The following is a 23,558-nucleotide window of genomic DNA, read 5'->3' as shown; positions in this document are numbered from 1 at the left end:
CTCGGACTGTATGAAGGAGAACAAAAACATGTGACATCGTCCAGTACTGTTCAACGTCAATAACATTATATATCTGCATTCTGTTATTTGAGTTTTATGAATAGCCAGACGGTTATGATTTGTATTTATTAATTCTCTTGTTTAAACTTTAAGTTATACTATTTAACCGCTGAAGATGTAAATCCTACGATTTACGAAACTTGTCGGGAACTATTATTTCAGTGTTTTATATAACATAATAACTGACTAAAAAAATGTGGTGTAATCACCGAAATATATCTTTTGAAACAGTTGACATTTTCAATGATTCTGCCTATTTTCATTGTCTTTGTCTTTTTATTGCTGACCCTCATACCATATCTATTACAACAGCTATTCAATTTAGTCAGAGAATCTTGCAGACTTGTAGTGGATTTATTTAGAAGTATAACATCACCCGCATAAAGCAAAGAGCTGACATTAACATCTCCAATTCTGATATCATGTTTAATACCACTTTCCTTCATAATGTGATCCATATAGATAATGAATAACAGATGGGATAATGTACATCCTTTTCTCACACCAGATTTAACATTAAACCATCTTCCTGTACGTCCTTCAATTCTAACTGCTGACTTACAACTCAAATAAAGACTAAGTATTGCTTGATATAATGCCCCATTGACACCATATAACTGTAGCGTATTGAATAGCTTCTCTCTTGGCACCTTGTCATATGACTTTTCCAAATCGACAAAACTTAAATACAGATCTTTGTTATATTTCCATGCTTTCTCAACAATTTGTCGTAAAGTGATGATCTGATCCTGACAGCCTCTATTTGGCCTGAATCCAGCTTGTTCTTCACCAAGCTTTTCTTCCACAATTCTTCTCAACCGTTTCTCAAGTATACTTGCATAGATCTTGCCAGGAACACTCAGTAGGGAAATACCTCTGTAATTCTTACATTCAATTTTATTTCCCTTTTTATATATGGGTACTATGAGAGCTCTACTCCAATCAGCAGGAATTTGTCCCTCTGTCCAGGCTTTCTGAACTATGCAGTGCAGCCACTGTAAGACTCTTATACCCCCCATACTTCAGCATTTCTGGTTGAATATCATCTACTCCTGCTGCCTTTCCACATTTCAAGCCTTTGATGGCTTTTTCTACTTCAAGTATGGATATATTCCTGACTGCATGCCTGGTCAGTGTTTTTTACCACTGTGCTGTCATCACTGCTTGTTGCATTTAGTAGTTTTTCAAAGTAATTACTCCATACTTCAAGGATATCTTTTTCTTGAGTTTTCATGTCACCTTTATCATCTCTAACTTTTTACAGTACTCTTTCCTCCATTTCTAAGCTTCTTCAACAACCTCCAGAATATTTTGTTACCTTCTTCATATTTATTTTCTATATTCTTGCCAAAGTCCTCCAATGACTTTTGTTTAGCAAGTTTTACACAGTGTTTAGCATTCTTGCATTTGTCTCTGTATTCTCTAAGAGCACAAGTTGACTTATTTGACAGGAACTTTTGATATGCTTTCTTCTTTTCCTTCACTGCCTCTTTAACTTCCTGTGTCCACCAGGGAGTTCTGATTTTTTTATCCTTGACAACCTCACCACATGCCTCTGGCAGAACCAATCAATGTTTTCTTCAGAGTTTGCCACTGAATCTCCAAGGTTTGATTCCTGTTCTCAAATTCTTTCATTTTTTTCTTCAATAATCTTTCTGTATTTTAGTCTAGTAGTAAGACTTATACGTTGGTTAGACATAACTGGTAATTAATTTATGGAATTAACAACGCATATAAAGTAAATTAATTAAAGATAACTTTAATGAATCACTTCTATATTTCGGCAATGTCACATTGCCATCTTCAGGAACATAAAGATATGGTATGTGCACTAAGGAACTAACAAAGCAAATGAGGAAGAAAATAAGAACTAATTTTGTTCCTAAAGTCCTAATGGTGCCCTCTTGCGGGCTAGTTTGGTAGTCTTGGCAGTTGGGCTGAAGTTCTCAAAATGAAAGTCTCCCAAATTTGGGGCAGTTTCATGCACCCAAATTTGTTGAGGTTAGGAACGTTTTTTAGAGCTGCTGAAGATTCTTTGAATAGTCTTTCGTATTTAAACTTGCTGCGATGGATTATTTTTGTCTTTTGTCAGACAAAAATAATCCATAGCAGCAAGTTTAAATAAGAAAGACTATTCAAAGAATCTTCAGCAGCTCTAAAAAACGTTCCTAACCTCAACAAATTTGGGTGCATGAAACTGCCCCAAATTTGGGAGACTTTCATTTTGAGAACTTCAGCCCAACTGCCAAGACTACCAAACTAGCCCGCAAGAGGGCACCATTAGGACTTTAGGAACAAAATTAGTTCTTATTTTCTTCCTCATTTGCTTTGTTAGTTCCTTAGTGCACATACCATATCTTTATGTTCCTGAAGATGGCAATGTGACATTGCCGAAATATAGAAGTGATTCATTAAAGTTATCTTTAATTAATTTACTTTATATGCATTGTTAATTCCGTAAATTAATTACCAGTTATGTATTTTAGTCTACAGTTCACATCTGAGAGCTGCTCAATTTTTATTCACTTTAAAACTTTCTTACATGTTATTCTTTTCAATATGAAATTCAATTTTATCCTGCTCAAGACTAAATAGTGATCACTTCCAATTTCAAATCCTCTGTACACTCTGGTGTCCTGCACCAGGGAGAAAACATCATATCAACAATAACATAGTCAATGAGACTTTTCTTATTCCTTGCCTCTTCTCTCCATGTGAATTTGTATACATTTTTATGTTGGAACATGGTGTTAGTAATAATCAGTCCATGTCATGAACAGAAATCCAACATATATTTGCCATTATTATTAGCTTTGCTCTTTTCTCCAAATTTTCCCAAAATATTTTTGTATGTCTCACAATCACTTCCTACTCTGCTATTTAGATCCCCAACAAAGACCAACTTTTCCTTTTTCATTGTGTCAGTTGCTTTTTCTAAAGCCTCAAAAAATTCCTCCACTTCTACCTTAGTAGAACCTGCTGTGGGACCATAGGCACAAATAAGCCTGATTGTCCAGTTCCCCATTCTCGTATTTGCCCACATTACTCTACTTGAGACTGACTGCCATTCAAGAAGATTAGCCTCGTATTTTGGTTGAATACTATGGCTACCCCTTCTTTTCCTTGATTGTCATTCCCTGAATATAACATTTTGTATTTATTGCTGAGAAAGATCTCACCAGTTTTGGTCTTTTTTGTTTCAGTCACCCCTATTATATCGATCTTACTTATCTAATTCCTCAGCTAGCTCCATTTCTTTGCCATTCAGGCTTCTTACGTTGATAGTACCGATCTTTAACTCTGGTGATGTTGAGTTGGGGTTTGTTTTCATGTATGAAATTAAATTAAATGTATTAATTAGTCTTTTCCTAAAACTCTATTTTGTCTGAAAATTGATAAAAGTCTATATTGCAAAATTAATCTTTTAAATATTTATTTTTCCAGTGTCAGTAAGCATTTTTAATTTTCTACATAAACTACTCAAATATAATAAAATTAATTTTCAGAAGATGATGAATTATAATTAAAGATGATTTAGATTATCATGAATAATCTACATAAAATCTAGATTATTCGTGGTAAGTTTTAAAGACATGATGTATACTTCATGTGAAGAAATAAAATTATTTAATTATTTAATAAGAACAATTTTAACACATTGTTTTTATATGAGACATACATGCATTAGCATACATTTTTTTGGGGGCGGGTTAGATAACTGACTTTTAAGCCAGCTTCCATTTGGAAAGCTTGTGCTAGAGCCCACACTGAACTTTTTCAGGCCACTTCTGGTTTCTTAAAAAGAGCAGTGGTCTCACATCAAATGAAAATCATGTATCACATAAAGACACTCATAAAGATCAATACCATGCTGAGATTTTAACCCATGGCCTGTGGACTGAAGAAGCAAAGAGAAATATTATCCACTTGGCTAACCAACCAGGAATGTTCTATCTCTGTATTAACACATCCTTATTTCTGTACATGAGGCATGTTAATTTATTTAACAGTATTGATTCTCAACACAATACAAGAAATAGCCAACAACCTAAAATCCACTTCACAATGGAACAGGAAGCTAATGACTGTCTTCCCTTCCTAAATATACTAGTTGCATGCATTCCTGATGGTTCATCATCTTTTTTTGTTTAAAACCTACACATACTGGGAGATATTTGCACTAACAATCACACCATCATCGAGCTCAACAATATGGTATCCTAAAAATGCTAACTCACAGAGCCAGCATTATCTGTTCAAATGATAATGCAATATAAGTTCGACTAGGCATTTTCTTCCAAAACAATCCTGTTTCGTAAGCGTTAAACCCTTGATTTGGACAACATCCACCATCTTCAATAATTCTGGCTAACTTCTCTTGAAAATTTTCGGCAGCTGCTGCTGCTGCAGCCTCGCCTGCAATCTTCACGTTATGAAGTGCATTCCTTTTTTAAAAACCCGGTTAGCCATTCTTTGCTAGCAGAAAATTCTTTATCAGCCTGGGAAGCAGAAGTAGATGGCTCCAATTGCTTCATTTGTTCATAAAACTGAAGAACTTTTTGTTTAATTAAATAACCACTTATAGGAATTCTTCTAGGAGAATTCTTCACTTATAGGAGAGCCTGTGTAGCTCAGTAGAAGTGGCGTTTGCACCCTACGACGCTTGACCGCATGAAAGGATTTGGTGGTTCAAATCTAGTCGCCGACTAGAGGAAACCTTTCTAAGCTTTTTTCAACTGGTTCCCGAGTTAGTCGATCTCTGGCACAGGCTAGCGGGTTTTTTCTCCCGGAAACTCGGGTTTTTCGTCCCGTAAACTCAAGAAAATCAACCATCGAACCCACTATTTTCAGACATTAAAAATATTATGTTAGGGTTAGGGACCACGAGATGGCGGCACTAGCTTGCCGCCTTCTTCACTGCGTACTGATGAATCAGTGATAGCCTTGAGCCAGCTATCTCTCTGATTGGCTACCAGTGGAGATTGAACTGCCCACTCAGTCTCAAAAGTTAGATAGGATAAACGGCCCCACCTACTCCCTATACAGGAGCAAATAGGCGTTAGCTGATTTTTTTAGGAATTCTTCTTTGAGTTAATTCATTAATCCAAATTACAAATGCGTGTTCCATTTTTCTAATAAAGCATCTCTTGAGCATGATAACAATTTGTGCCCAGAAATGACAGATCTTCTTATTAAGACTTCATTCTTTTTAATTGCTCTTATAGTAGATTCGCCTAAATTAAAACGTTCACCAATCACTGTAAATCCCTCTCCTTTTGTTAAGCAATCTAAAATTGCAATTTTCATTTCTTTTTTTTTTTCTCCATTGAGCCAAATTAAATCTTTAAAATAAAAATTAGCAAATTTTAGACATACAATAATGAAAAGACAAACACTTACTCACATGCAAAATTAAACTTCAAACTTCACAGACACTCACTGCTTACATGTTACGCATGTTATGCCAGAATGTGCTGCAACATGCTGTTCATTATGTACAACAGGGAAACCCCGAATTTGCATAAAATATGCTCCGTATCACTTCAGAACAGCATAAAAAAGATGTGAATAAAAAGAGACCCGAGTGTATATGAAACAGCAGAGAAATCAGCCAAAACACCAAGCTAGCAATATTTAAAACAAATTTCAAACCAGTTTAACTATACTTATCCAAGAGTTGGTTTAGAGATAAAAATCAAAGACCTACTTACAGAAGAGTTCTGAAGATTCTTGCTTTAGAGTGAAATGCAAGAGCCGATCAAATCAGGATACAAATAACCAACAAACTTGAAAGGAAATGTTGATAGGAAATGAATCATGAAATGTTAACGAAATCTTATCTAGTACACTTCTCTTGAGGAAATAAATAAGGAAAAAAAAATATGAAAATGAATTTATTCTAAAAACAAAATGTAGAAAATTCTGAATCTGTTTCCAAATTTGTGGAGCAAAAATAAACAAACAAATTTAAGAAATTAAGTGATAAACATGAATTAAATCTTCAAGAACCCAAAGTCTTGCAAACTGTTTATTAAAATAATAATAAATAAATAAAATTTTAAATTATTAATATTAATGATGAAATAAAATAAACAATTCCAGGTAGTTTGGCTAATAATCACTTTTCTAAACATAATGTTGTATTTGTTTTTCCATACATATCTGAAGAAATTCCATATTTTTCCTCTTTAACACATCCTTCTTCAAAAATATTTTTTTTTAATTTCAATTTTTTTATTTTTCTACATTCTTTATTATTATTATTACCACCCCAAGACCTCATGGAGTCAAAGACTCATCTGGGAGGTCCTTTTATCACACACACAGCTCATCATACCGTGTTTTAAATACATTCAAACTCTTTGCAGACACCACATTCTCAGGCAAGGCATTCCAATCATTCACAACTCTGCACGAAAAAACCTGCCTCTCACTCCCCTACTCACACCCTCTTTATACAGTTTCCAGGGATGACCTCTGGTTCTCCCCTGATCTCCCACTATTCTCTGTAGAACTTCTCCACCACTGATCTTATAACAACCCCTTACCAACTTGTAGGTCTCTATCATATCTCCCCTCTTCCTTCTCTCCACCAGACTCTGCAAATTACATCTTCTCAATCTTTCCTCATACTCAACATTCCAGAGGTCAGAAACTACCTTAGTCAGTCACCTTTGGACCCTTTCCAACATCTCTTCATACTTCTGAAAATCCGGTGACCAAATCTGGACACAATAGTCCATGTGTGGCCTAATCAAAGCCTTATACAACGGAACAAGAATCTCCCTACTTCTACACATCAGTGTCCTCCGCATCATTCCGAAGCCTTTTTTTGACCGGTTCCTAAGTTAGTCGATCTCTGGCACAGGCTAGCGGGTTTTTTCTCCCAGAAACTCAGGTTTTTATACAGTCAATTTTCAGACTAATAGTTAAATCATTATCAATTGTTGCAAATCATCATGCTCTTGTACTGCTTTCCTCTACTCTTGTACTCTAAATAATAATTTAAAGAATTAATCTACTCTTATACCATAATAATATTCATTACTATTCATTTTGACATATATCTTTATCATAATTTATTCAATTATGATAAAAATTAATACATTTTTAAATTTATTAAATTATGATAGTTTAGAAACTAGACATAAGCATAAGTACTTCATTTTTCTCACAAATCCATACCATAGAACCACATCAAAGGAAATCCAGAAAAACTTTGGGTAGTTCCTAATATCTATATATATTATAAATTAAAAATGTTTAACATGGACTGATAAAAAATCATCTAATACCACATTATACAAACCAAACAAAAATAAAAAAAAGAACTAGTTTTTAATTACGGCAGTCTAAATATAATATTCATCAAATAATAAATGTAATACCATTATTATCAAAATATAAATAAATAACCTGAGAATTTTAACATGATATTCACCAGTGGCCAGGGGATCCTCGGGACCAACAACAACAAGACTGATGTTGTTAGATATACACCAATCTTTAACAGCTGCATGATTTTTTATATCCAGATCTGAAAACAAATAAAGCAGATATTAAACAATATATGCAAACATATTTATTTATAAATATGATTGTCAAATCAGTGAACTAAAAGTTTATATTGTTTTGAAAAACTGCCATTTAAAGTTTCAGCCCCATTTATGCAAAACGGTCATGGAAAATTTCAACAAAAGAGTGCGTATGTGCCAGCAAAGCCGTGGAGGCATTTACCAGATATGCTATTCCACGCATAACCCTATACTGTATACTTTATGAATCAATAAGAAATTACAATTTTAAATTAAAAATCTGTGTTTTCTATCAAAATTACTTCTTGCATGAATTTTGGGACACTATAGTAGTCCTTGAAAGGTTTGAAAAATAGTAGTCCAAAGTCTGAAAAATATAAAATAAAAATAAATATTAATTTGGTCTTAGGATGACTCTCCCAAATCTTGGGTAGATTTATACAGCCATACTTGTTAAGGTTTGGAGTATGTTTTAAGGCTTCTGTTGATTCCAGGAACAACCTCTCTGACTTGTAGAAGCTTCTGTGTAGTACTTTTGTTTTTTTTCCAATTGATCCTGTGTGCTGGGGTATCCAAAGCATAGTCTGCCAGACCCAACTTGCCACAATGAAAGTGCCGGATATATTTTTTGTGTTCACTGAGACAGATGTCCACAGTTCTTCCTGTCTGTCCGTAGTAGGCTCGATGACAAGAACAGGGCACTTCATAGACTCCTCCTGGATGTGATAAAGGAGTGAATCTGTCCTTAGGTGAATGGATGAGAGTTGCCAATTTCACATAAAGTTTAAATACAGTGTGCAGTTGATGTTTGTTAAGCACCCTAGATATCTTTTCAGATGTGCCTTTAATGTACGGGATGGTGATAGTTTTGTTGTAGTCTTCTGTGGTAGTAGATAAGGGGGGGGGATTTCTGGGTGGTATTTAGTATTTTATCTATCTTATGGAGATTATAGCCACTTGTTAGGAAGGTGTGGCGCAGGTGAGAGAGTTCAGCAGTGAGAGCAATGTCATTGGAACAGATTGCTCTAGCTCTATGGGTTAGTGTTTTTAAGATACCATGTTGTTGAGAAGGGTGATGGTGTGATTGTTTGTGTAAATATCTACTTGTGTGTATTTTCTATAAACCAGAAATGATAAGGAACCTTCTGGAAGATGTGTGATCAGTGTGTCCAAGAAGGGCAGGCAGTCATCGGCTTCTATTTCCATTCTAAAGTGGATTTTAGGGTGCTGGCTATTTAGATGCATTATCTAAATTAGATGCCATGTGGCCAAATAGCAAACACATCATCAACATAGCGTAGCCAGAGACTAGGTTTGAGAGTGGCTGTGTTGATTGCTAGCATTTCCAGATGTTCAATGTAGAAGTTGACTGGGGAGGGGAGGGAAGGGGGATTCCATAGCTGTCCCATTTAATTGTTTGTATATTTTCCCTTTCCATGCAAAATAACCTGCCTGTACTGTGAATTTAAATAGCTGAAATATATCAGGGGGAAATTGTGAATTTAGCGAGTTAAGTGTTTCAGTCAATGGTACATTAATGAATAATGAAGTGATAACAAAACTCATCATAAGATCTGAGTTATTTAAGGTGTGGTTTTCTAAAATACTTTTTAGGTGGGTAGAATTTTAACAAAAGAGGGAGAATTATTTGTGCAAGTGGCTAGTAGTTTGGCTAAATGTTTAGCTAGTTTATATGTAGGACTGTTTATACTATCTACAATAGGGTGTAAAGGTGTACCTTGTTTATGGATTTTTGGAGCTCCATATATTCTGGGTGTTTTAACGTGAAAGGGTTTGAGTTTGTTGACTGTTTCTTTTGGCCAGGAAGTGACTTTGTTCAATAACTTGAACACCTTATTCTTTTGTGAGTTGGTGAGATCTCGATCTATGAATTGATATGTTGACCGGTCTTGGAGAAGCACATGCATTTTGATTTCATATTCTGTTGTATCCATTACTACAGTTGCGTTTTCTTTGTCTGATTTGGTTATTGTAATGTGGTTATTGTTACATAGCTCTTTTAGAGCCATTATTTCTTTATGTGGGATATTATTTCTGGGAGGTTTAGAATGGATTAGGATATTGGCAACGTCTAACCTAATATTATTGGCTATTGCTGGAGGCAGGTCGTATATTCCACGTTCAACGGAAGCCATTATTTTGGTTTTTGGAGCTTCTTTAGGAGTAACAGCAAAATTGTGTCCACGACTTAACGTTCTCGTGGCTTCTTTAGTTAAGATTAACGATGATAAGTTCACAACGACGCCATCTTGATGTAATTGTGGCCGCTGCATAGCACTGCGTTGCTGGAGGAATTCAAATTTCTTCTGGTGCTGGTTTTTAACTTTAGCAAATTCTTTATTGGCTGTAGAGTCGGAGATTCTCTCCAGGATATCCCATAGCTCCGGTTCAAATGTCAGATAGTATATCACGTAGTGCACTGATGGAAGAATTTATTTTTGAAAGTTCTCGGCGAGTAGCCTATATCTGTTACCGTAATAGTGCTAAACTCGCTCGTTTATAAATATGTTGGACTTTGGCAGAGTGAAACTTGTTCTTAATTTTTATAGTTTGGTATTAAATTGGTATCACGGCGCCTTTTTAAGAAGGCTAACCTGTTCAGTTGCCGTGCCAATTTTACTTTCCACTTACCGTATTGTCATGCATTGCGTATGATATTATCTCCGTGAAGAATATTTAAACGCATGGATAGGCTTATGTGCTCGTCACACAAGTTGAATTGGATTTTTTTTTTTTTGTTTTAACTTAGATAGTGCCATATTAGGACTTCAGTCTTATGTTGCACGCTGCAATTACTTATACTAGCCCCACTGTTACACCAAATTGTTGTCTCACGTTTGTAACAAACTTTGTTTGTGTGCTCAGAAGATGCTGGATATAATACCAGCGAAATATTAGCTTTTAAGTTAATAAATAGTTATTTTCTTATCAATCTGTGTTCACATCAATACCATTTAAATCCAATTCAACATGTGTGATGAAGACATAAGCCTATCTATGCGTCTACTGTTATTCTCAAAAGAGCTGAATCAAGTTGTAGTTGTTGGAAAACATATTATAAGAAAGGCTGTTCCAGATGACAGAGATAGATGTAATAAATAACAAAGAGGAGAAATGCACTTAATGTATTTGCAGTTGTACCAAAAAGGAATATTGGGCAACTGCTGTTCTTGTTTTAACAGGCACAACAGAAAGTAGAGGAATTTGCCAGTTCACTGCAGCAGTTGACCATGGAAGTACTTGTAGAAGATACAAACAGAGCTGAAATAATGAATTTGTGAGATAGAGGCTGAAGTGAGTCTCTGTGAGGAAAGGATCAACTATGAGAACAATTGATCTTCTCTGGACAGTGTCAGGAATTTTTAGGGAGGTTTAGATGCACCCCTGATGTACAAATCATATTCTACAAATGGGCAGATCTTAAGATTTGAATAGAGTTAGCAGCTAGATGGGTGTAAAACAACATCGTCAACAGAAAAGAATGGCTAGTTTTATAAAGGATGAGGAAGCTACTGATGCCATGTGTTTATGCAAGGAGAGGGGATCACTCATCGAAAGAGCACTCCTGATTGAACAAGCTGGCTTCAGACCAGAAAGAAGTTGCTATGACCAGGTCCTGGCCCTGACAACAGAGATTGAAGCAGGTTTCCAAAAGAAACTTAAATCCAGAGTCACTTTCACTGACCTAACATCAGCTTATGACAGAGTCTGGATCAGGGGCCCTTCTCCTAAAGCTAGGCAATATTAGAAGGCACAAAAAAACTTTCTAGCTTTTCGAATCCATTCTCTCCAGCAGAAAGATCCAGGTCCATATTGGTGGAAAAAGGAGCAGGCCGGCCCAGATTCCTCCACAATGGTCTACCACAGGGCTCTGTGTTAGCCCCTTTACTCTTCAACATCTATATGTCCCACATACCAGCTCAAGAAAATACACGTACCCATGACCTAGCAATCCTACACCAGTCTACCTCCTTTGCCAACCTGGAAACAACCTCGAATATCTAAACATCCTGAAAGAGTACGTCAAGCAGTGGTACCTGAAGCCAAATCCAACAAAAACTGTGTCCACAGCATTCCATCTAAACAAAGCAGAGGCAAATCGATATCTCAACCTCTCTTTCTGCAGCAAGAAGGTAGAACAACAGACTCACTCGAAATACCTTGGAGTGAGCCTGCACAGAAGCCTAACTTATAAAAGGCACATCACCAACTTGTCCAACAAAATTAAAATGAGAAATAATATCGTTTCAAGGCTTGCTGGAACAACCTGGAATTGTGGGGCAGAAATCCTAAGGTCATCTGTACTAGCCCTCACATTCTCTGCGGCAGAATACTGTGTCCCTGTCTGGGAAAGAAGAGCGCACACTAATATCTAATAGACACCCAGATAAACTCTAAACTGGGAACAATTAGTGGGACATTGAGAAGCACCCCTCTCAAACATCTACTCTGAGTTAATCACAAAAATTATCCTCACTGAAGGCCATCAGTCCCTATTCTACTGAAATTTTTGTCCGCTTTCCAAGCCCTGGTTCAACAGAAAATGTACCAAAGCACTGACCCCCCCCCCCCCCCAAAAAAGCTTCCTGCAGGTGGACTGCATCAAGAACCTAATTCATGGTCAGCCTATGCTAAAGCACACAATAAATACAACACAAAAATAGCAAATCTAATTTTCACTTCGTAAAGGCTAACAACACTTGCTTTCTAGTCCCTTGCTAAGACCATGACACAACTTCTGCTCACCTACACTTCTACCTCACTCTCATTGAGATGGTGCCACTATTACAATATCCAAAAATAAAGCTAACAATCTAGCATCGCTCTTTTCCTCCAATTCCTGCATAGATTTTCAGTGTAACAAATGCTGCTTCCACTCTTCTGACCCAAACATCTGCTCTGAGTTAATCATAAAAACTATCCTGACTAAAGGAATTCATTCCTTATTCTAACCAAAATTCTTGTCCACTTAGCAAGCCCATGTTCAACAGAAAATGTACCAAAGCACTGACCAAAAAAAAAAAAAAAAAAAAAAACCCTGACCTCCTGGCATCACTCCTTTCCTCTTTCCTCCAACTCCTGCATACATGACCCAAGCAAATCACCGCCTATTTTACCTATTTTACCATATTTTCAGAGCACTGTATGCCCCCTGTGGTTTAGAAGCAAAAAAGACATCATCATCATCAAATTCCTGACAATACCATGGGGGGGGGGGGTACAGAATCTTATGATAGTACTAGATGAAAAGTTACACCATTACTAACTTCTCCATTGCTTCCACCTTGGTATCACCACCTCTGGATCTGGCTCCCACTGACGAGACCTCAACAAAGGTCGAAACTGGTCTGGATAGTGGCCCTTCCCTTAATGCATAGCATTATACATGTCTGCAAGGAGATGTGCTTTGTATTATGGGAGATACTAAGACAAGGAGTGATGAAAGATTGGTCCATCTTTACCACGAGTTGCCTCAGTCCTGAAGATACTTCGGGTGCAAACTTTGTTTGCTTACACTTGGATAAAGGATTAAGCTAAATTTATTAGACCTGACTTAACATCAAACCATCTTCCTGTACCTTCTTCAATTCTAACTGCTGATTTCCAACTCAAATACAGACTATGTACTGCTTGACAGAATGTCCCATTTACACCATATAACTGGAGTGTTTTGAACAGCCTTCCTCTTGACACCTAGTCATATGCCTTCTCCAGATCTACAAAACTCAAATACAGATCCTTGTTATATTCTCATGATTTCTCAACTATTTGTCTTGAAGTGAAAATCTGATCCTGACAACCTCTTTCTGGCCTGAAGCCAACTTATTCTTCTCCAAACTTCTCCTCCACAATTTTTCTTAGCCATTTCCCAAAAATACTTACATAAATCTTATCAGGAACACTCAATAGAGGTGTTCCTCTGTAATTCTCACATTCAGTATAGATGGGTATTATGAGCGTTCTACTTCAATCATCTAAAATTCAATCCTCTGACCAGGCCTTCTGAATTATGCAGTGTAGCCACTGTAAAACATTTATATCTCCATATTTTAGCGCAAAATTTTCTAATCAAATATCATCTACTCCAGCTGCCTTTCCATATTTCAGATTTGTAAAGCTTTTTCTACTTCATGGCATTCTATTAGTGTTTTCTACCACCATGCTGTCACTGCTCATTTCATTTGGCAATCTTTCAAACTAATTACTCCATACATCAAGAATATCTTTATCCTCAGTTTTCATGTCCCTTTATCATCTCTAATTCCCTTTAAAGTACTCTTTCCTCCATTTTTGAGCTTTTCAATACCCTCCAGAATATTTTACCACCTTCTTGATATTTATTTTCAATTTTCTTACCAAAGAAGTCTTCCCATGACTTTTGTTTAGCTGATTTTATACAATGCTTTGCTTTCTTTCATTTTTCTCTGTATCGCCCCCCCCCCCCAAGAGCATAAGGTGATTTACTTGCCATGAGCTTTCAATGTGTTTTTTTATTTTTCTTGACTGCCTCTTTAACCTCTTGAGTTCAACATGGAGTTCGTAGTTTTCTATCCTTGCAGATTACCTCACCACATACCTCTCTAGCTGAATCAACCAAAGTTTTCTTCAGGGCTTGCCAATGAATCTCCAAGGTTCAGTTCTTGTTTTCAAACTCTTTCAGTTTTTCTTGAATGTTTGTGTATATGGGTCTACAGTTCACATGTTAGCTTTTCAACTTTGATTCATTTCAAAGCTTTCTTACAGATCCTTCTTTTCAATATGAAGTTCAATTTTACCCTGCTCAACATTAAATGGTGATCACTTCCTATTTGAAATTTTCTGTATACTCTTGTGTCCTGAACCAGTGAGAAAAGACCACTGTCAGCAATAACAGTCAATGAGATTTTTCTTATTCCTTGTATCTTCTCTCCATGTGAATTTGTGCACATTTTTATGTTAAAACATGGTATTAGGAATAACTAGTCCATATCCTGAGCAGAAATCTAGCAAATACTCACCATTATTATTACCATTTATCTTTTTTCCAAATTTTCCCAAAACATTCTTACATGTCTGGTAATCATTTCCTACTCTGCTTTTTAGTTCTCCAACAAGGACAAACTTTTCCTTTTCGTTGTGTTGTAGTTGCATTCTCTAATACCTCAAAAAATTTCTCCACTTCTTCCTTATTAGAATCTTCTGTGGGACCATGCATAAATAAGTGTCACTGTCCAATTCCCCAGTCTGATATTAGCCCACATCACTCTACTTGATATTTCCTGCCATTCAAGAATACTATCCTCATAATTCATCATCATCATCAAATTCCTCACATGTACCCTCAAGGGGTGTACAAGATATGATAGTACTACATGAAAAATTCACATCATTACTAACTTCCCATCTACAATTTTCCTCTAAAACGGTCTATTACTTCTCAAGACTCCAATATTATCATTATCAGATCATATATTTCTATCATCTAAGGCACATTGTACCATATCAATCCACCTATATATTGGTCTTCCTCTGAGTCCTTTTCCTGCCAACCTGGCAGAGAACACTTGTTTTGTTAATCTTTCCTAGCCCATTCTGTTTAAGTGACCATACCACCTGAGATTAGCTCTCCTAATGCACTACTGGATGCTGACAATGTCAAGTTCTTTCCTAATATCCTTGTTTTTAATGGGATATTGCCATTGATGCCATCTGTTCACGCCTATAATCTTTCTCAGAACTGTCATATCTGTGGTCTCTAGTCTTTGGTCAAGTGTTTTACTTCTAACCCAGGTCTCAGATCCATAAGTTAAAACTGGTTTGAACACTGTCTTGTATACAGCTAATGTAGTATTCCGACTAATTTCTCTCTTATTCCATATGAATTTATTCAATTGACTTCCTACCATACCAGCTTTGTTGATTCTGTTGTCTATTTCTCCATATTTAATTTACCATCTTCACTAAAAATAGTGCCTAAGTAGCTGAAATGTTTTACTTGTTCCACAGGTTCTCCGTTCACAACACAGTTGACATTTTCAACAATTCTACCTATTTTCATTGTCTTTGTCTTTTTAATGCTGACCTTCATACCATATCTATTACAACAGTTATTCAATTTAGTAAGAGAATCTTGCAAACGTGTAGCGGATTTATTCAGTAGTATAACATCGTCCGCATAAAGCAAAGAGCTGATATTAATAACTCCAATTCTAATATCATGTTTAATACCACTTTCCTTCATAATGTGATCCATATAGATAATGAATAACAGAGGTGATAATGTACATCCTTGTCTCACACCAGATTTAATATTAAACTATCTTCCTGTACATCCTTCAATTCTAACTGCCGACTTACAACTCAAATAAAGACTAAGTATTGCTTCATATAATGCCCCATTGCCAACACCATATAACTGCAGCGTACTGAATAGCTTCTCTTTTGGCACCTTGTCATATGCCTTTTCCAGATCAACAAAACTTAAATACAGATATTTGTTATATTCCCATGCTTTCTCGACTATTTGTTGTACAGTGAAGATCTGATCGTGACAGCCTCTATTTGACATGAATCCAGCTTGTTCTTCACCAAGCTTTTCTTCCACAATTGTTCTCAACCGTTTCTCAAGTATACTTGCATAGATCTTGCCAGGAACACTCAGTATGGAAATACCTCTGTAATTCTCACATTCAGTTTTATTTCCCTTTTTATATATGGGCACTATTAGAGCTCTACTCCAATCATCGGGAATTCATCCCTCTGTGTGGGCTTTCTGAATTTTGCAGTGCAGCCACTGTAAGACTTTTATACCACCATACTTCAGCATTTCTGGTCGAATATCATCTACTCCTGCTGCCTTTCCACATTTCAAGCCTTTGATGGCTTTTTCTACTTCAAGTATGTGATATGTATTCCTGAGTGCATGCCTGGTCAGTGTTTTTTACCACTGTGCTATCACTGCTTGTTTCATTTAGCAATTTTTCAAAGTAATTACTCCATGCTTCAAGGATATCTTTTTTCTCCTGTTTTCATGTCACCTTTATCATCTCTAACTCCTTTTACAGCACTCTTTCCTCCATTTCTATGCTTCTTCAACAAACCTCCAGAACATCTTACCACCTTCTTGATATTTATTTTCTATGTTCTTGCCAAAGTCTTCCATGACTTTTGTTTAGCTAGTTTAACAGTGTTTCGCTTTCTTACATTTGTCTCTGTATTCTCTAAGAGCAAAAGCTGACTTATTTGCTGGAACTTTTGATATGATTTCTTCTTTTCCTTCACTGCCTCTTTAACTTCCTCTGTCCACCATGGAGTCCTGATTATTCTATCCTTGCAGACAACCTCACCACATGCCTCTCTGGCTGAATCGATCAGGGTTTTCTTCAAAGCTTGCCACTGAATCTCCAAAGTTTGGTTCCTGTTTTCAAACTCTTTCACTTTTTCTTCAATAATCTTTGTGTATGTTAGTCTACAGTTCACGTCTGAGAGCTGCTCAACTTTTATTTGCTTTAAAACTTTCTTACATGTCATTGTTTTCAATATGAAATTCAATTCCATCCTGCTCAAGACTAAATAGTGATCACTTCCAATTTCAACTCCTCTCTACACTCTGGTGTCCTGCACCAAGGGAGAAAACATAACTATCAACAATAACATAGTCAATGAGACTTTTTTATTCCTTGCCTCTTCTCTCCATGTGAATTTGTGCACATTTTTATGTTGGAACATGGTGTAAGCAATAACCAGTCCATGTCCTGAGCAGAAATCCAACAGATATTTGCCATTATTAAATAGCTTTGCTCTTTTCTCCAAATTTTCCCAAAACATTTTTGTATGTCTGATAATCACTTCCTGCTCTGCTATTTAGATCCCCAACAAGGACCAACTTTTCCTTTTTTCATTGTGTCAGTTGCTTTTTTTAAAGCCTCAAAAAATTCCTCCACTTCTACCTTAGTAGAATCTTCTGTGGGACCATAGGCACAAATAAGTCTCATTGACCAGTTCCCCATTCTCATATTTGCCTACATCACTCTATTTGAGACTGCCTGCCATTCAAGAAGATTAGCCTCGTATTTTGTGTTAAATACTATGGCTGCTCCTTCTTTTCCTTGATTGTCATTGCCTGAATATAACATTTTGTACTTATTGCTCAGAAAGATCTCACCAGTTTTTGTCTTTTTTGTTTCAGTCACCCCTATTATGTTGATCTGGTACTCATCTAATTCCTCAGCTAGCTCCATTTCTTTGCCATTCAGGCTTCTTTTGTTGATAGTACTGATCTTTAACTCTGGTGATGTTGAGTTGGGGCGTGTTTTCAGATTTGTTCCAGTAACTGACTTTTTTCTGTTCGCCCTGGTTCCCTGGCGAAAAAGCTATTCCATCTTTTCCCTGATTGTTTATTGCCTGAATATAACATCTGGTACTTAACCAATTCTTTTTGCTAGTCCATTTTGTTTCCATTGATGCTTCTTATGTTGATCATGCCCATCTTGATCTCTGCTGATGTTCAGTTGAGGTTTGTCCCAGTCACTGACTTTTTGCTGTTTGCCATGGTTCCCTGAAGAAAATAACGGGGGGGGGGGGGGGGGCTTGTTTATCCAGGCAATGACCTAGCCAGCAAAAAGACATCAAAAGAAAACTAAGCATCTTAGACATAAAAAAAAAGTCTTCTGGTCCTAATGACATCTCTCCAAATGTATTCAAATGCTGTGCTCTATCTGTCCTCTATCATCTCTACAATTTTCTATACTTGGATGGCACTTATGTAATGTGTGGAAGCAATTATATATCTCTAGCCTATTCTCAAAAAGGGATAGAGATTTCCACCAAACTACTAACCAATCACCATTGCCTCAATCCTTTCCAAAATAATGGAGAAAATCAGTCACCAACTTATTTCTCGCTTTCTAACGCTTACCGGTTCAATGAGTGACCACTACTTTAGTGGTCACGGATTTATAGGATTCTGCTACTGAGGGTTCCACAGTTAATCTCTCAGCCTACATTACCTATCACTGGATATGTGACATGAAAACATTTAGAGAAACTTGTGCTGTTACTCGCCATTTCCAGAGCTTCTGATCACATCTGGTATCAAAGTCTGCTAAGCAAATTGCCATCTTTGTCTATCTACCATCCTCTGAAATTTGGTAGTCAGCTTTCTCTCTGGTCATTCACTGCATATCATTGTAGGTGGCTCCTTTTCTTTGAGTTTTGTCACCAATGAAGGAGTGGCTCAGGGCTCAGTTCTGTCACCTACCCTTTTTCTCCTATAGATAAATGACATACTCTCAATCATAACTACTCCTATTCCCAGCTTTGCCAATGATAATATTCTCCATTCACAAACCATGCAGTGATCAGACATTCCAAACTTCAAGATCATCTTCAACAAGTCCCTTGAATATTAATCTTCATACTATCCTTCAATGGGGTGTGGACAATATGGTCACCTTCAATGCCACCAAAATGCAGTCTTCCCTTTTATCTCAAAAAAATGATCTCAGCTCACATACTCTTACCCTCAGTAATATACAAATCACCAGACAGGATTGGATCTTTCTGTTTGAACTAACATTTACTTCCCTGGCATAAACATATCACATTAGTAGCTTCCTCAGCATCTAAAAATCTAGGCATTCTCTGCTCAAGACACTATTTTTTTACCCATCCAGCTACTAACTCTGTACAAATGCCACATCTTCTTCGGCACTAGGCCAAAAGAAGGAGATGTGGCATTTGTAGAATAGACACAGAGCTGAAACACCGTGTCTGTGAAATGAGGGTTAAAGTGAATATGTGAGGGAGAGATCATCTATGAGCCTAAATGAGCCTAAATGGATAGCACTGAGAATTTTTGGGGTGTTTTAGGTTCACCACTCAACATGTGAGCAGTATTCTAAGGATGGGTAGATGTGTGATATTTGTCCACGAAGTTAGCCGAGTGGTTACGTGCTCCGCAACCATATGCCTGGGAAAGGAGTGTCCTGCATTCGATTCTTGGCGCTGACAAGAATTGAATGCAGGAATAGCAAACACACCCAACCTGCTTCACTTCTTCTATTACAGCTAACATTGTCCTCTGTAACAACCTTCTTCATAAAGCATTCCCAAACAACTACAACCTGCAATCCTTCAAGAAAACGGTTAAAAAAAAACTACTGACCTTTACAGACATTTTTTGTTTACTCTTGGCCATACTGGCCTCTTTCTTCAAATGTTCCAGTTTGTCATCTAGGATAGATGGAGTGGGTGCATGTGCTAGCTTTAAGGCTATTTGGTTTGAGGTAGAAATAAATAGAAAAGCAAATATAATAGAATGCTGTTATAGGCTTAGGAAAGTAGAATGCAATAACTATGAAATGTTTAAACAAATTGGATGGATGAGTAAAAGGAGGATTTTAATTGCAGGAATTTGAAGTGGAAATAGAAGACATTGGATGAAAACAAAGAGAACAAACTTCTAGAATTTCTGAGGTAGAGCTACTTTAGGTAACCTGTGATAGAAGCAACATGAAGTTTTAGAGTGCTGTATTTGGAGATAGCGTCACAGTATCTGGTTGTAAATGATGTATTTCACTACTTTGTGAGATTAACTAAGGGGTAACTGACTTCAAATCAGGGATAGGTTATAGTCAAGAAGGAAGTTATGAATATATGTGGAACTATATAGTCAAGAAGGAAGGTTATGGATATATGTAGAATTATATGCAAGGCGGATGATTATGGGCATCTCTGTAGTCAACTAATATCAATACAATGGAATACACCATCGTCATCATCATCAAATTCCTGCCATGTACCCTCAAGGGCATACAGGATATGATAGTATAAAATGAAAAAATTACATCATTACTAACTTCTTACCTACAATTTTCCTCCAAATCAGTCTGTCACTTGTCAAGACTCCAACATTATCAGATCTTATATTTCTATCGTCTAAGGCACTTTGTGCTGTATCAATCCACCTATATCTTGGTCTTCCTCTGGGTCGTTTTCCTGCCAGGTTGGCCGGAAAACGACCCAGAGGAATTCTATTTAAGTGACCATACCACCTGAGATTAGCTCTGCTAATGCATTCCTGGATGCTGACAATGTCAAGTTCTTTCCTAATATCCTCATTTTTAATATGATATTGCCATTGATGCCATCTGTTCACACCTCTAATCTTTCTCAGGACTCTCATATCTGCAGTCTCTAGTTTTTGGTCAAGTGTTTTACTTCTGACCCTGCTCAAGATCCATAAGTTAAAACTGGTTTGAACAGTGTATTGTATACAGCTAATTTAGTGATCCGACTAATTTCTCTCTTATTCCATATGAATTTATTCAATTGACCTCCCACCATACCAGCTTTGCTGATTCTGTTGTCTATTTCCATATTTAATTTACCATCTTCACTAAAAATCGTGCCTAAGTAGCTGAAATGCTTTACTTGTTCCACAGGTTCTCCATTCACAACACAGTTGACATTTTCAATGATTCTGCCTATTTTCATTGTCTTTGTCTTTTTATTGCTGACTTTCATACCATATCTATTACAACAGCTATTCAATTTAGTCAGAGAATCTTGCAGACTTGTAGCGGATTTATTTAGAAGTATAACATCATCCGCATAAAGCAAAGAGCTGACATTAACATCTCCAATTTTGATATCATGTTTAATACCACTTTCCTTCATAATGTGATTCATATAGATAATGAATAACAGAGGGGGATAATGTACATCCTTGTCTCACACCGGATTTAACATTAAACCATCTTCCTGTACTTCCTTCAATTCTAACTGCTGATTTACAACTCAGCAACTAAGTATTCCTTGATATAATGCCCAATTGACACCATATAACTGTAGCGTATTGAATAGCTTCTCTCTTGGCACCTTGTCATATGCATTTTCCAGATTGACAAAACTTGAATACTGATCTTTGTTATATTCCCATGTTTTCTCAACTATTTGTCGTAAAGTGAAGATCTGATTCTTACAGCCTCTATTTGACATGAATCCAGCTTGTTCTTCACCAAGCTTTTCTTTCACAATTCTTCTCAACCGTTTTTCAAGTATACTTGCATAGATCTTGCCAGGAATACTCAGTAGGGAAATAGCTCTGTAATTCTTACATTCAGTTTTATTTCATTTGTTATATATGGGTATTATTAGAGCTCTACTCCAATCATCAGGAATTTGTCCCTCTGTCCAGGCTTTCTGAACTATGCAGTGCAGCACTGTAAGACTTTTATACCACCATACTTCAGAATTTCTGATCGAATATCATCTACTCCTGCTGCCTTTCCACATTTCAAGCCTTTGATGGCTTTTTCTACTTCAAGTATGGATATGCATTCCTGACTGTATACCTGGTCAGTGTTTTTTACCACTGTGCTATCACTGCTTGTTTCATTTAGCAGTTTTTCAAAGTAATTACTCCATACTTCAAGGATATCTTTTTCTCCTGTTTTCATGTCACCTTTATCATCTCTAACTTCTTTTACAGCACTCTTTCCTCCATTCCTAAGCTTCTTCAACAACCTCCAGAATATTTTGCCACCTTCTTGATATTTATTTTCTATATTCTTGCCAAAGTCCTCCCATGACTTTTGTTTAGCTAGTTTTACACAGTGTTTAGCATTCTTGCATTTGTCTCTATATTCTCTAAGAGCACAAGCTGACTTATTTGACAGGAATTTTTGATATGCTTTCTTCTTTTCCTTCACTGCCTCTTTAACTTCCTGTGTCCACCAGGGAGTTCTGATTTTTTTATCCTTGCATACAACCTCACCACATGCCTCTCTGGAAGAATCAATCAATGTTTTCTTCAGAGTTTACCACTGAATCTCCAAGGTTTGATTCCTGTTCTCAAACTCTTTCATTTTTTTTTCAATAATCTTTGTGTATTTCAGTCTACAGTTCACATCTGAGAGCTGCTCAACTTTTATTTGCTTTAAAACTTTCTTACATGTTATTCTTTTCAATATGAAATTCAATTTTATCCTGCTCAAGACTAAATAGTGATCACTTCCAATTTCAAATCCTCTGTACACTCTGGTGTCCTGCACCAGGGAGAAAACATCACTATCAACAATAACATAGTCAATGAGACTTTTCTTATTCCTAGCCTCTTCTCTCCATGTGAATTTGTGCACATTTTTATGTTGGAACATGGTGTAAGCAATAACCAGTCCATGTCCTGAGCAGAAATCCAACAGATATTTGCCATTATTATTAGCTTTGCTCTTTTCTCCAAATTTTCCTAAAATATTTTTGTATGTCTCACAATCATTTCCTACTCTGCTATTTAGATCCCCAACAAGGACCAACTTTTCCTTTTTCATTGTGTCAGTTGCATTTTCTAAAGCATCAAAAAATTTCTGCACTTCTACCTTAGTAGAATCTTCTGTGGGACCATAGGCACAAATAAGTCTCATTGTCCAGTTCCCCATTCTCATATTTGTCCACATTACTCTACTTGAGACTGACTGCATTAAAGATTAGCCTCGTATTTTGTGATGAATACTATGGCTACTCCTTCTTTTCCATGATTGTCATTGCCTGAATATAACATTTTGTATTTATTGCTCAGAAAGATCTCACCAGTTTTGGTCTTTTTTGTTTCAGTCACTCCTATTATGTCGATCTGGTACTTATCTAATTCCTCAGCTAGTTCCATTTCTTTGCCATTCAGGCTTCTTACGTTGATAGTACCGATCTTTAACTCTGGTGATGTTGAGTTGGGGTTTGTTTTCAGATTTGTTCCAGTAGCTGACTTTTCGCTGTTCGCTCTTGTTCCCTGGCGAAAACAACAGGGGCCTTGTTTAACTGGGCGACGCCCCAGCCGGCATGAAATTTTGTCATGTTGTACCATAATTTTTTATTTTGGTTTAACCAATAAGAATACAATTTGGTCGGCTAAATCCCAAATTGCCAGTCCATCCTCGTTCGTTCAGTATCCAAGTAGATACCCAA

General features: G+C 36.6%; 1 protein-coding gene across 2 annotated transcripts in view; it reads right to left on the bottom strand.

Annotated features, from left to right (window-relative positions):
• Positions 1-23,558, bottom strand: part of Gart (trifunctional purine biosynthetic protein adenosine-3 Gart) — a 270,858-nt gene that overhangs the window by 216,052 nt on the left and 31,248 nt on the right. For both annotated transcript variants that reach the window (XM_090408017.1, XM_090408026.1), the window contains exon 3: positions 7,502-7,597. In XM_090408017.1, coding sequence (XP_090264143.1) covers positions 7,502-7,597 — 96 coding nt within the window. The remainder of the gene's footprint in view (positions 1-7,501; positions 7,598-23,558) is intronic.

The sequence above is a fragment of the Typopeltis vanoorti genome, chromosome 2 (genome assembly GCF_054136105.1).
Source record: "Typopeltis vanoorti isolate ZY-2024b chromosome 2, IOZ_Tvanoo_1.0, whole genome shotgun sequence".
In the NCBI taxonomy this organism is placed as follows: Eukaryota; Metazoa; Arthropoda; class Arachnida; order Uropygi; family Thelyphonidae; genus Typopeltis; species Typopeltis vanoorti.
Note: the sequence above shows the minus strand (reverse complement) of the source record. Positions and strands in the feature narration are given on the sequence as shown.